Here is a 15,982-nt window from a genome sequence, read left to right on the forward strand (position 1 = left end):
AATTTGTTTTATGTAGCTTAAACCAAGAACCGAGCAGAAAAAAAAAAATAGATGGATTATCTCCCAACATTTTTTTTAAAATTACTAAATCTATAGAATTCTCAGGTTGCTACTTGGTTACCTTACCTACAGCTACACACGAATCACGCTTTTTAAAACTGGGTGCACTTTTAAATCCTTTTTCGCAGTAACAGCTAACTGCATGCTGATTGTCATGGGAACACTTCTGTGAGCAGACGCCCCACTGTCGACACGGGTTGATGGCTGAAAAACACACACAGATTTAACATTGGGCACAACAGTGAACAACTGATGACGTGTTTCCTTAGCCTGGTGTCTATTTACAACAGGATAAAACAGAAATAAAAAGCAGCTGGAAAATATTAGTGATATACATGTATGGCTTATTCTATCATGACTAATCTTTAGACTGGTCTAAACAATGTTATTCATTGTAAAAGCATTTCCTCATTAACAATATAATACAAAGTTCTGATTTGCCTTTTGAAATGTTTCTTTGATTGTAAGCAAGTTTACCACTGTAGTATTTTGAAGTCACTTGCTGTATTTAATACTACTATAAACACTGCCACTTGTATAAAAGCAACACAAGGCAGTGCTCTGGCATGAAGGTGGCTAACTGAAAACGTTCGTGGTCAACCTGTTTGTAAGGAACGTGTCAAGGGAGAGCACTCCCTATAACTAGTAATCACAAGAGCCTCTCGACAGTGTTGTATTTTTCACAGAATATATTCTAACTGTATTAAACTGCATGGAGTAATTAACGGTGGAATGCAACAAAAATACTTATTCTTACATGTTCAACCTCATGAATATTAATCAGCTTCGAAAATCTATACATCAAATTTTACTTGAGGCACGATTATTATTTATTATAATTATTACATAAAATAAGCTGCCCCTATCTCTACTATGACAGTCACTATTCAGAGATGAAAATGACATGCACAAAAAATCAGAAAACTTTGCAAACATTTTCATCAAACAAAATATAAAAATAATTTTTTGGTGGATATACTAAAATTTGATAATCCAAACAAATCTTGAGTACTTCCATTTCTGTATATTGTAGTGGGTTTTTTTTGTGGGTTTTTCTTTAATTTAAAACACTGTTCATACCTTTACAGGCAAATCCGTCTTGCATGAGCTCAAAGCCTGGCTCACAACGACATCCATGCGGAGTACATTTCTGTTCACATCCACCATGGTTAACAGAACAATTCAAACGGTACAGATCTGACAGAACAAACAAAAGAGAATGAAGGAACATTTAATGGATGGATGGATGGATGGATGGATGGAGGAATAGATGATGGATGTGGATGGATGGATGAATATATGGAGCAATGAATGAATGTATGGATGGATGAAGGGATGGACAGCTAGTGATAGGCTATGTAACACACAACAATTAGAAAAACAGGCTTCACATATGGTAAAATGCAAAATGGCCACCAAGGTCATTATACACATGACCTTGAAGATGAGTCCTGATCTTAAAATAGCTGTTATATAGTATACAGAATCATTATGCCAAATTTCATGTTTGTACCTCTATATTTGAGATTTATTTGTGTGGTCTGGACTGGTGGAAATGATCAACTGTAATACGTAGGGCACTTATAGCCAAATGTCTGTGAGGGCTAGTGACTTTCTCTAAACACTGAACTAACCCACCAAAGTGTGAAATTCAGGACAGTACTATCAGTGGTGATCATACACTATCAGCAGCAACAGTGCTGGCTGCAAGTTTAAAGTGCCAGTTGACCCTGCATGTGGGAGGGGTCAGGGTTTCTGCCAGAGGGTAAAATGGGTAAGGTGCCATACCCAAATTGTTTTGCAGATTTAATTTTTTTACGTTGACCTTTTGACAAAATTAATGACTTGTCATTACTGTATGATTTTATTAAACCTAACCAATAACATAACCCATATTCTTTCTGTGGAAGGCCCCCCCCCCCCCCCCCCCATCATACCCCCTGTCAACATTGTAAATATTCAATTGCATAGTGCCACCCCCAAAAATTTCTTTCTGGTAGAAACACTGGGAGTGTATACATGTACACCATAACCACATCTGTGATGCAGAAGAAATTTGGTGTATCTGACCGTATATCTCAATTACCTGTGCATTGGCATGGGAATCACTCTAGGATGAGCTTAGACGGTAAAGCCCCAGTCACACTGTCCCAGTGATTTCCATGGTATACCACGGTAGATCCTGGTGCTATGAACCGTAGCTAACCGTAGCTCTGGCTCCAATTTTGTCCAAAAACACAGCCTGCCATGGTGGTGCTAAGTGAGCCATGGTAAGCCACAGTAACCCACGGTTTCACTACGGAAGACCACGATATTGCTATGGACCCCACTATGGTTCCCCCACGGTAGGCTACGGTTTCACTACTAAAGACCACTGTACTGCTACGGACCCCACTACAGTTCCCCACGGTAGGCTACAGTGCACCGTAACGCTGCCTGCGACCACTATGGCGTCGTCAAGGACCATGCCGGTGGTGCTACGGTTTGTCACAGTTACCCACGGTTTGACACCTTACTGCTGCCGTAAGTCACTGTAAGTCACCGTAGGAGTAGACACTCATGGTGAACCACGGATGGCTAAGGAAGGGTCTACGGTGGTCCTACGGTGAGGCACGGTGGTACTAAGGTTACACTATGATATGCATTCACTGGCGGCGAGCTACGGTGAGGCACGGTGGTACTAAGGTTACACTATGATATGCATTCACTGGCGGCGAGCTATGGTGAGGCACGGTGGTACTAAGGTTACACTATGATATGCATTCACTGGCGGCGAGCTACGGTGAGGCACGGTGGTACTAAGGTTACACTATGATATGCATTCACTGGCGGCGAGCTATGGTGAGGCACGGTGGTACTAAGGTTACACTATGATATGCATTCACTGGCGGCGAGCTACGGTGAGGCACGGTGGTACTAAGGTTACACTATGATATGCATTCACTGGCGGCGAGCTATGGTGAGCCACGGAAGTTTTAAACAGCTTAAAACAACCATGGTGATCTATGGTTTGTTGCCGGACTCACTACGGTTACCCACGGTTCTCCCCGATTTCAAGCACTGTTGATCACTGTAGCTGTACACCGTGTCAGTGTGACTGGGGCTTAACTCACCACATTCTAGTCTTCAAATTGATAAAGTCCACTGTGGAACAGAGATTTGAACTAGGGTACATGACACCACCAGTCAACCAACAACATCACTGATTTCTAGTGGTCATTAATTAGCCCAACTGAAGATACCAGCAGTTAAGTTAACAGGTTTTTTTGTTTAATGATGCCACCCGCTACATTTTGTTGGTAGCAAGGTATCTTTTATATGCACCATCCCAAAGACAGCATAGCATATACCACAGCCTTTGTTATACCAATCGTGGTTGACTGGCCGGAATGAGAAATAGCCCAATGGGCCCACTGACGGGGATTGATCCCAGACCGACCATGTATAAAGCGAGCACTTTACCACTGGGCTATGTCCCACCCTATACCAGCACAGAGTATTATGACAAGACCTTCAGTTGGTTGCTCCTTCTACTCTACACTTTGAACCTATCATCCACACAGGCAGCCAGTGACCGAGGGTGAAGAGCACCTAGCTGCCACCTATATTGGTTTTATGGTTGGTTTGTGTAGTGTATTTACTTACCACACATGGTGGTGTTCTCATCAGCTCCATTAGAACAGTGGGTCACATTGTCACACACCAACGCAATCGGTATACACGGCCCAGCAGTCGTACACTTGAAGTCATAATGGTTACACTTCTCTTTAATAGGGCCTGAAAAAATCAAACAAACTTTTTGTGACAAAATCGTTATAACCCAGGGCTTTAGATCCCATTAATTTGGGCACAACATGTTTGTTTTGGTCTCCTCTAAGCACAACAAGGTCTTTTTTAGTACAGTAATGTTAGTAATAGCTGCTGACGGGATGTGAACATTCATAAATGCATTTCAAATAATTTTAAAGGTAGACTAAACTCCAACAAGAGCCTTATGTGTTGGAAAGATGCATACACGGACCACCAACACATACTAACACTTTAACAAATGAAAAACGCATAATTTTAGAGTTAATAAAAAAACATTATTATTCCTGCTAACTGGGGGCAGCCATTTTTTTTCATTTTTGTGATGTCCGGTGGTATAGCTTGGGGCGAAGTGACATCAGCTCTGTCTAACTTATCTATTATGCACAGTGTAAACAAACGCTCTAATCTACGACAAGGCACTTTGCTTTCATCAACCTGACTTGTAAAACAACACAAATGACCTGACAGTACAATAAACTATTTAACTAAATATATTTCAATTTGCATCAATATAACGAAATGGAGTTAATAGTATTTTTTTCTTTTAAAAAATCAAAAGCAAAAATGCATATTATTAGACCTATTTGGTAGGATACGTTCATGCAAAAACGACCACTCACGATACCCAAGTGATAATTTTCTTTTCTTTGGGACTACGTAATTGGTCAGTTTTGTGATTTTAGATGGGAAAGTCTACTTAATCAAGGGTTTTACAGAATTACTGACAGTAATAAAGCAGCAGGATGATTGGTGAAGTCTATTACGATTTGAGGTTATCACACAATACCCTGTGATCTTAATAAAAAAGGCACGTCTTTTTAGTGTGTCTAGACACAGTGTCTGGGGACTGTCTAAATACACACCTGCCAATCAAGAACCAAAGGTACGGGCCACGGAAAGAAAAGATCAATTAACCAAGTAAACACTCCAACTATTATTTCAGTACGTAGATTAATTTATATACAAAACATAATGCAGTTATTTCAACACTTTGACAATGGTGGTTTATTTTGTATTGAAAAATAAACCACATATACACGTTGCTGTGTTACTGGGATGGATATTATTACAGAACATTGTGATGCATCCGCAAAAATCAGGTATGTTTTGTTTCTTCAGTTCGAAGACTAATTCCTGACGTGACACATTAGGTATTACGTAACCACCAGCTCGTCACTGGGATGGTACAAAATGGCTACGCCCGTTATATATGATAGCCGTCACATTTAATCGTTTTATTAATTAACTATATGATTATACTTGTTGATATTAAGCAATAATGTGCATTATGTATCGTTGAATATGCATACCAGTCCAAAAGTTTTGCTTTAGCATTCCTTTAAGGTTAGCATGTTTGTACTTAATTTGGGCATAAGAATTTTGTGTATATGTATATGTATTTTGTGCACAATGTTTACTGCTTCGACATCAGTACAATATAAACCCTCTATGACATAACTGTGATCATAATAAAAATGTTATTTCTGTAAAAGTTGATGCTTTCCTAAAAAGTCAGAAGAATTTTCTTCTGGCAAATATATAATACGTACGGTAAACGAAATCATAGTTCAGTATATATTTACACCTAATTAAAATTGTCATAAATATGAGCAATAATATGAACCATCATCTTATTACAAGATGCTTATTCTAAGTACCTCCTTAAACAATAACCACAAGATCAAATATATTACATAGCATAACAGATAGGAAGATTGAGTCACCACAGTGAACGCAGCAGCAATAGTGGTAGTTGTAGCAACAGTGGTAGTTGTAGCAACAGTGGTAGCTGTAGCAACAGTGGTAGCTGTAGCAACAGTGGTAGCTGTAGCAACAGTGGTAGCTGTAGCAACAGTGGTAGCTGTAGCAACAGTGGTAGCTGTAGCAACAGTGGTAGTTGTAGCAATAGTGGTAGTTGTAGCAATAGTGGTAGCTGTAGCAACAGTGGTAGCTGTAGCAACAGTGGTAGCTGTAGCAATAGTGGTAGTTGTAGCAATAGTGGTAGTTGTAGCAACAGTGGTAGTTGTAGCAATAGTGGTAGTTGTAGCAACAGTGGTAGCTGTAGCAATAGTGGTAGTTGTAGCAATAGTGGTAGTTGTAGCAACAGTGGTAGTTGTAGCAATAGTGGTAGCTGTAGCAATAGTGGTAGTTGTAGCAATAGTGGTAGTTGTAGCAATAGTGGTAGTTGTAGCAACAGTGGTAGTTGTAGCAATAGTGGTAGCTGTAGCAATAGTGGTAGTTGTAGCAATAGTGGTAGTTGTAGCAACAGTGGTAGCTGTAGCAACAGTGGTAGTTGTAGCAATAGTGGTAGCTGTAGCAACAGTGGTAGCTGTAGCAACAGTGGTAGTTGTAGCAATAGTGGTAGCTGTAGCAATAGTGGTAGTTGTAGCAATAGTGGTAGTTGTAGCAATAGTGGTAGTTGTAGCAACAGTGGTAGTTGTAGCAATAGTGGTAGCTGTAGCAATAGTGGTAGTTGTAGCAATAGTGGTAGCTGTAGCAATAGTGGTAGTTGTAGCAATAGTGGTAGTTGTAGCAATAGTGGTAGTTGTAGCAATAGTGGTAGCTGTAGCAATAGTGGTAGTTGTAGCAACAGTGGTAGTTGTAGCAATAGTGGTAGTTGTAGCAACAGTGGTAGTTGTAGCAATAGTGGTAGTTGTAGCAATAGTGGTAGAAGTCATAGTAGTGGTAGCAGTAGGAGTAATAGTCCTAGCATTAGTAGTTGTATTAATAGTAATAGTAGTGGTAGCAGTAGGAGTAATAGTCCTAGCATTAGTAGTTGTATTAATAGTAATAGTAGCAAAATAAAAATCAATAGGCCAATAGGGTGTGTGGGTGGTCATGGTAGTGGTAGTGGTAGTAGTGATACTAAGGTCGATGACAGTCACTTTTCACACCCTTGTTTTGGCTTCATACACAATAAATATAACATATCCAACAGTAATGTCTTGATATGATATATTTGACAAAAGGTACTTTTTATTTCTTTCATCTTTTTAAACTAATTAAACTTAATATTTTGTTCAAAATTATGAAAAATAAAAACATACCGACTTGTACAGAATTTTGACAGGGTTCACGGTTTGCAGACCAGTTTTGAGTTGAATGTAGTGAAGCATTGTAATAATACAGTTCATTCTGAATTTGAATGTAGTGAAGCATTGTAATAATACAGTTCATTCTGAATTTGAATGTAGTGAAGCATTGTAATAATACAGTTCATTCTGAATTTGAATGTAGTGAAGCATTGTAATAATACAGTTCATTCTGAATTTGAATGTAGTGAAGCATTGTAATAATACAGTTCATTCTGAATTTGAATGACGTTAGTATTCCAATGACTTCACTTCGCATCTCCTTACAATAACTATAAACTGGGTATATGATGTTTCCATTTAAAGAACGTTGGAAAAATTCCAATGGCAAATTGCTATTGAAATGTTTTTGTTTGAACATTACTAATGCACTTGAATGTGTTTTAAGAAAATCTTGTAATTAAAAAATTGTACCATTTACGAACTATGGATTTCAAGTGAAATTACGGTGAGATATGCTATATTTAATGTGTACGAAGCCAAAACAAGGGTGCAAAAAGTGACTGTCGTTGACCTTAGTAGTAGTACACATCGTAGCTGCAGTAGTAGCAATAGCATTAAGTCTTAAAAGACTGGGTCATGAGTACTCACAGTTGATTTCGTCAGATCCGTCAGCACAGTCAGTGTTTCCGTCACACACGAGACTCGACCAGATACAGAAGTTGTTCTTACAGCGGAATCGGCTCGGAGGGCACGCAGAGTGGGCTGCATCAGTAAAGGAAAGGAAGGTTTAACGCCACCCCAGCACATTGTTGATCACCAATCACTACATTATATTACGAGTCTCGCCAGTGTTGATGTAACATTTAGTCTAGCAAGTGGGCAAAGTCAATGACAAAGTGAGATTACAACTATATTGCTGTTCACTATAGCATTAGTTTAATGGTCAGTGACAATTGAAAACATAAACAATTAATGTTGTTATTTAAAGAAAAAGACATTACTTATGCCTAACAACAAATTTTACTTATCAATGAAAGTACTCAGGTGTCATTAAACATCCATGTACTCATTCATTATCAGTGACATTCAACGTCAAGTTAATTAAAACAAAAACTTCATCTAATTTGAAAAACACATATATATATAAGGGAAACAGGGAAGCAACACATTAAATAAGATTTAGACTAACACTGACACGCATCAATATGAAAGATTATCTCTAGCAGACCCAATCTACTGTGCTGTAAGTGGTTACAATACAAAAAACAATTCAACAATAATAAAGGTAGATAACTCACCACACATTTCTGGATTCTCATCAGAACCATCCCCACAGTCATTGTCACCATCACATTTCCATAGCAATGGTTGACAGATAGAATTGTTACATCTGAATTCTTCATTTGTACAGTTTCGATCTGGAGAAAGTACACAGCAAACATAAATGAATACAGCAAACAATGTTTGGAACTGAAAAATGGAACTGGAAATAATTTAACATGCATGATCAAAGCAAGCTGTTGCAGTACATGCCTGTCTTGGGCAGACATTCCGGCATATGAGCCAGCACCTTCATCCAAGACAGGACGTTAAACTGAGCAAGCTGTTGCAGTACATGCCTGTCTTGGGCAGACATTCCGGCATGTGAGCCAGCACCTTCATCCAAGACAGGACGTTAAACAGAGCAAGCTGTTGCAGTACATGCCTGTCTTGGGCAGACATTCCGGCATGTGAGCCAGCACCTTCATCCAAGACAGGACGTTAAACAGAGCAAGCTGTTGCAGTACATGCCTGTCTTGGGCGGATATTCTGGCATATGAGCCAGCACCTTCATCCAAGACAGGACGTTAAACTGAGCAAGCTGTTGCAGTACATGCCTGTCTTGGGCAGACATTCCGGCATATGAGCCAGCACCTCCATCCAAGACAGGACGTTAAACTGAGCAAGCTGTTGCAGTACATGCCTGTCTTGGGCAGACATTCCGGCATATGAGCCAGCACCTCCATCCAAGACAGGACGTTAAACTGAGCAAGCTGTTGCAGTACATGCCTGTCTTGGGCAGACATTCCGGCATATGAGCCAGCACCTCCATCCAAGACAGGACGTTAAACTGAGCAAGCTGTTGCAGTACATGCCTGTCTTGGGCAGACATTCCGGCATGTGAGCCAGCACCTTCATCCAAGACAGGACGTTAAACTGAGCAAGCTGTTGCAGTACATGCCTGTCTTGGGCGGATATTCTGGCATATGAGCCAGCACCTTCATCCAAGACAGGACGTTAAACAGAGCAAGCTGTTGCAGTACATGCCTGTCTTGGGCGGATATTCTGGCATATGAGCCAGCACCTTCATCCAAGACAGGACGTTAAACTGAGCAAGCTGTTGCAGTACATGCCTGTCTTGGGCAGACATTCCGGCATATGAGCCAGCACCTTCATCCAAGACAGGACGTTAAACTGAGCAAGCTGTTGCAGTACATGCCTGTCTTGGGCGGATATTCTGGCATATGAGCCAGCACCTCCATCCAAGACAGGACGTTAAACTGAGCAAGCTGTTGCAGTACATGCCTGTCTTGGGCAGACATTCCGGCATATGAGCCAGCACCTTCATCCAAGACAGGACGTTAAACTGAGCAAGCTGTTGCAGTACATGCCTGTCTTGGGCAGACATTCCGGCATATGAGCCAGCACCTTCATCCAAGACAGGACGTTAAACTGAGCAAGCTGTTGCAGTACATGCCTGTCTTGGGCGGATATTCTGGCATATGAGCCAGCACCTCCATTCAAGACAGGACGTTAAACTGAGCAAGCTGTTGCAGTACATGCCTGTCTTGGGCAGACATTCCGGCATATGAGCCAGCACCTTCATCCAAGACAGGACGTTAAACTGAGCAAGCTGTTGCAGTACATGCCTGTCTTGGGCGGATATTCTGGCATATGAGCCAGCACCTTCATCCAAGACAGGACGTTAAACTGAGCAAGCTGTTGCAGTACATGCCTGTCTTGGGCAGACATTCCGGCATATGAGCCAGCACCTTCATCCAAGACAGGACGTTAAACTGAGCAAGCTGTTGCAGTACATGCCTGTCTTGGGCAGACATTCCGGCATGTGAGCCAGCACCTTCATCCAAGACAGGACGTTAAACAGAGCAAGCTGTTGCAGTACATGCCTGTCTTGGGCGGATATTCTGGCATATGAGCCAGTGTCTTCATCCAAGACAAGGCGTTAAACTGAGCAAGCTGTTGCAGTACATGCCTGTCTTGGGCAGATATTCTGGCATATGAGCCAGCACCTCCATCCAAGACAGGGTGCTAACTGTAAACAATAACAAAAGAAAATGGTTAAATAAGCATTCAGTGATTTTCATACTTAAATTTTAAACTCATCTAATCAAACTGTCAACATACTTCTAGGAATATATTAAAGCAGATATTTTGATAAGAAACAATTCACAAATCAGCAATAAAGTTAACCAGACATAGACAGCCATCTAGATAGTTTCTAGTCTGCTTTTACCGATTGTCTGTAATGATGGTGGAATGTGTAAAAGTAGTTGGATGAATCTAGGTTCTAGGAGACTTAATCACTGCACTGTATACTTTAGCAAAATTATGAAAATGTAAGCCCACAAACATAAAAGATTTCACTTCACAAAAGCAACTGTGAGTTGCTAGTGATCACTGACTGTGCTGTTGAATGGTGCACTCTACAATACACAAGTGCACAACAATGCCATAAGTAACTACTGAACCCTCCCCGAAGTGTTCAGACTAAGCCCACAGCTAAAAGCTGATGGGGAATGGCAGGTGTGTGGCACAGATAGCCACAAGAGACAAGCACCTGTCACAGTTGGAGAGACAAGGACTGGGATGTGGAGGTGGACAGCGAAAGAAGTTGAAAGATAGGAGGAGTTGCCAGATTGGGAAGAAATGAAATGGAATTTAAAGAAGAGAAAGGAAAGGGGGCAGTGGGATAAAACCCCCACCCACCCCCACAAAAACAAATCAAACAACCCCACACCACCAAACACAAGTGCACTGAATATAAAGACGACTATTTTCTCTTTGCTAACAGAAGGTACAATGTATGATGGAGCCCACAACTGATTTCTAGCAATGTTAACCGTTCATTTAGTACAGAACATAACAGAGTTTTGTATTGCTCAAGGCATCAGTACCCACATGAGAACTCCATAGTTATGTACATGTGTGACCCATCAGCACCCACATGAGAACTCCATAGTTATGTACATGTGTGACCCATCAGCACCCACATGAGAACTCCATAGTTATGTACATGTGTGACCCATCAGCACCCACATGAGAACTCCATAGTTATGTACATGTGTGACATACACGTACATTCTGTATGGTGGGCGAGAATGCTTTCATACAATCAATTCCATTCTGTAAATGTTTCGATTGGTCAAAATAATATCATTTGACTTAAAAAACTAAATGACACTGATAACTGCATGAATTTCAATTTCACTCTACTTTCGAAAATGCTTAGAAAGCAAAAGAGATCATTTCAGCTATTTTCTTTAATTCAGATTAATAAAATGACTGTTTACATATTTATTGTTTAAAATTTTATGTATTAACGTATATAATAATGTGAAAAATTCCCTTTTGGTTACTGATGGTAAAAACTGAACCACAGAATGGGATTCCCCTTCTGCCATGCATTCATTCCCCGAAGAACGAGTTTGAGTCTTACTTCATAGTATTTTATATTAATGAAATTATTATTTAGTTGGAATAATAAAAATTTAATATTTACACACTTACGTATCAACAGCTTTGCACTAATGTGCTACACCATTCATACAGTGTGTATATTAATTAATCAGTCTGTACTGCATACTTGCATGAAAGTTAAAGTTAAAGTTTTTGTTTAACGACACCACCAGAGCACATTGATTAATTAATCATCGGCTATTGGATGTCAAACATTTGGTAACATAGTCTTAGAGAGCTAAACCTCTACATTTTTCCATTAGTAGTAAGGGATCTTTTATATGCACCATCCCACAGACAGGATAGTACATACCACAGCCTTTGATATACCAGTTGTGATGCACTGGCTGGAACGAGAAATAGTCTGATGAGTCCACCGACTTGGACTGATTCCAAACGACTGCGCATCAGGTGAGAACTTTACCACTGGGCTACGTTATGTACATTCCGCCCCTGTTCAGTTTGTAACTGCCGAGGTGGCCGATGCCCTGTTCAGTTTGTAACTGCCGAGGTGGCCGATGCCCTGTTCAGTTTGTAACTGCCGAGGTGGCCAATGCCCTGTTCAGTTTGTAACTGCCGAGGTGGCCGATGCCACTGCACTTACCGCAGTCCCACTCATCAGTGCCGTCTGCGCAGTCCGTGTCACCGTCACACTTCCACCGGATCGGGATGCAATGCTTCACCTTCTTACACTGGAACTCTGTCCCAGGGTTACACGACGTGTCTGCCAATATCACAGGGTAAACCAAACATTTTACACACAACACTCAAAATATTAGTTCTATTTCCTTCTAACTACTAAGACAATATTACCCATCACAACACTCAAAATATCACTTCAATTTCTTTCTAACTATTAAACCAGAAATATGCTTTAGCACAAGTTGTTTTTATAATAAATTCTGCTGTGGATACAGTTTATTTGAAAACAAATCAAATACGTTTAAAGACAAAACATTATAAGTATACAACCGTGTCCGGTGTATCGGCGCTTTTTTCTCCGGCTGTCTCTCGATGAAGGTGGACGTGTCTACCTGCGCTCTCGAGCTACCCCCCCACCTGGGGGGACTGATTGCCAGCTTCGGCTCTTTGTTGGGAGTTTCGGGTCACGTATACCGGGTCACGGGCGACCGTGACTTTGGTGTACGGGGACCCGCCTCCACAGAAGAGGAAAGGAAGGACTGGAAGAGGAAGGAGGAGGAAGAAACCCGTGCTAGGGACGGCCCGGGGGGGGGGGGGGGGGGACAAAACTGGCGGCTCAACCACCAGTGGCGGTCCCTTCTGTGTCACCGCCCCAACCGAGTTCTCCGGAGAGGAAGCAACCGCCTGCGGATCCTGCACCCCCGGAACGGCCGTACACCACCCAGGACATTCAGATGTTTCAGCGGACGAGTGTGCCACCACCGACCTCCACCCCAAAGACGACGACTCCGGTGCAGCGGTCAACTATACTGACCGCTCCCGTCGAGTCGCCACATGGACTTGTTGTTCCGGCAGCGAAGAGGAAGGCAACATCACCGACCACCCAGCCAGCCAAGACCAATCCGCCGCCGGAAGCCACACCCCCCCCCCCCCCCCCCCCGAGGACGATGAATGGAGCCTTGCCATCTGTGGACTTCGCCGTCAACTGCATCAGTATATGCAGGGGGACACGCGCGATCCACACCTACTTCGGGGAGGTTTTCTCAATGCCAATTGGAAAACACTGGATGACGGCAGCAGTTATGAGCTCCACTCCAAGATCTTCGGTGGAACTAACGGAATAGTCGTCACGCACCGAAGGGACCGGACCTACAGACAGTGCATCTTGTTCTGGAAGCTGGACAACAGATCGATCCACAAGATGCTCAAAGCGGTCTGCGGCCCCGACTATTCCCTGGTAATCAAGAGCTTGCGCCAGCTCAAGGAACAGCTGCCGTTACTCCGAGATATTCCAGGCTCCCCGAAGTAGACCAACCTTACCTAGGACAGGTATCCTCCTTTTTGGGCTTAGTTGGACTTTAAACATTTTTCGATCGAGCTTCAAAATTCTTATGTTTATTTTTTTATAAATAGTCCAACGCATTTTACTTTGGCGCCCGTTCAATTGCTCAAATCACCTTAAAACCTTTTCGGCCGAGCAGTCAAACTTATTTTTGGGTTTAAATTCTTAGTCCGGACATGATGTTAGGCGCAGTTATTCTCCGTAGACTTAGGTTTTTCTAGTAGATCCGAAGGAATCGAAATTCAGCCAATTAGAACATGGCCCATTTTCGGTGTCTACTAGTCGGTCCGCGCAGTCGCTGGACGTTACTAAATACTTATTCAAAATTCCGACCATTTCAAACTCAATCCCCACCCCCCTTTGTCCTGGACTTAGTCACTGGCAAAGGCCAGAGATTAAGCCCAGGACAAGCGTGTGTGAAACCTCCGTGGAATATACGCACGTTAAACTTTTTACCTGACCTGTATCGGCGCGTCCGGTGATTTGGCGCACTTCAGCCACTTGACTTGGTATTTGGCTTAGGAAGTTGTCATGTTGTCGGTGTTTTTAACGAATTAAAGTTCAATTCCTTTATCAATGGTTAATCAAGTATCAACATATTTATTGTTAAGGATGCAATTAATTTTTTTTAAGAATTATCAATAATTATATCATAATTTAAAAAAAAATCATTCACCTGTTTTCGTGAATATAAACGCAAAGTAGGTCAGCCGTATTGATATTAAGAATGTTAAAACCAGTCTAAAAACATCTTTCCCGCATTTTTTAAATTATAGTAAACGGTACGGTATAAATGAAAAAAAACAAATTGGTTATTTTTATTTAAACTGAAAAGGAAAACAGACAAATGCAAACAAAACAAAACTTTTACACCTTAATTGGCAGTCATTCCAGTTCACAACTGTCACATTGTTATAAAAAAATAAAAGCGAAATAAGATCCACGTATGTGCGCAATCTACCCGAGAAAAATAAAATCCATGTAGGCATCTTAGCCATGCGTGACAATGAACATATATGCATCTGCAGTACTGTGCCACTCAAGAAAACGATTCCGAAACTAATCATGAGATGGGTTATGTGTGATTGTTCATTTTCATAGTAATCTTTTTAACAAGACAAAACAAAAAAGTACTAAAATAATCTTGGGACAATAGTGCAGCGTTTATGGGCTACAGAATGAGGTCATGGGCGGTCTATAAATAGCGGGGTCAACTAACTGCATCTACTGCGCCAAATCACTGTACATGCAAATCGTTTTGGATACACGGGGGTGTCTATATTTATGCACCATTTTAAAATGTTTATTTACTACAGACATAAAACAATTTGTAGTGTATTTCTGATTATGCACTGTTTTGTTGGTGAGAGATACATTTTGTTAAGTATTCCACAGTATTCAAATAGAAAATGGTCTTTGAATGCTTAGGTGCGCCGATACACCGGACAGCACTGTAGTCTTAATGCCAGACTTGAGAAATCTATCAATCTGATAAAAGACACATCTTAATCTTATGACTACTAAATTAATTGTTGACAAAACACATGCTGAGTAAGTATTATTTTCGTGTGTTTTTCTAACTTTTATGATATTTAGATCAGTTAATGCTGATGAAAATTAGGCAAAATAATTGAAAAAGTCGTATTTACTTATGGGAATTTGTGGCCAGATGTCCAGTATTTACATGTATATACATTATTCCCAATTAATTCACGTAACTGTGTTTTTCTGACCCATTTTTTTTTGTGGAAACGTACTTTGATTCATATCCCAATATTTTGTGATTTTTGTTATTGGTAAAACTGTCAAACTGATTATCAAATTAGCTTTAACAATTAGCTATTGATTCCTGAAAATGACCAAGACGTTCTGCTATTGTTGTCAATTGAAAATACTTGCCAAAAACCACTTTTTCAACTAAAAATGTCCAGGTATTTTCCATTAAAAAGGGAAAAATTAAAGCTGCCATACTTTGAATTAATTAATTTCCTGTAGATCTATTATTATTTCCAGTGAATGCTGTGTGCAAAACAGCAGAAAATATGAATAGGGGAATACACTGTATACAGTGTACAGTGTGTCGACTTGCACGACATTGGGCAAGATATCTTGCCTGCAGTAGTCAGTAGGAAAACATACATAAAACACAGATTGATCTAACAAATCTCCATCTCAAAAATACACACATGATAACAACAAAGTGAAACAACAACCCACACCACAATCCCCCTCGACAGTGCCATCAACAGTCCCCCCTTATCAGTGTTATCAACAGTCCTCCTCATCAGTACCATCAACACAGTCCCCCTCATCAATACCATCAACACAGTCCCCCTTTACAACAGTCCCCCTCATC

At 40.9% G+C, this 15,982-nt stretch overlaps 1 protein-coding gene across 1 annotated transcript in view; it reads right to left on the minus strand.

The window, feature by feature from the left end:
- LOC121387271 (low-density lipoprotein receptor-related protein 1-like) overlaps positions 1–15,982 on the minus strand; it is a 340,401-nt gene that overhangs the window by 48,807 nt on the left and 275,612 nt on the right. Inside the window, exons 72-77 of the mRNA XM_041518296.1 lie at positions 12,247–12,366; positions 8,204–8,323; positions 7,554–7,667; positions 3,706–3,837; positions 1,141–1,257; positions 127–264 (exon numbers count right to left, since the gene is read on the minus strand). Coding sequence (XP_041374230.1) covers positions 127–264; positions 1,141–1,257; positions 3,706–3,837; positions 7,554–7,667; positions 8,204–8,323; positions 12,247–12,366 — 741 coding nt within the window. The remainder of the gene's footprint in view (positions 1–126; positions 265–1,140; positions 1,258–3,705; positions 3,838–7,553; positions 7,668–8,203; positions 8,324–12,246; positions 12,367–15,982) is intronic.

Source organism: Gigantopelta aegis, chromosome 13 (assembly GCF_016097555.1).
Source record: "Gigantopelta aegis isolate Gae_Host chromosome 13, Gae_host_genome, whole genome shotgun sequence".
Lineage (NCBI taxonomy): Eukaryota > Metazoa > Mollusca > Gastropoda > Neomphalida > Peltospiridae > Gigantopelta > Gigantopelta aegis.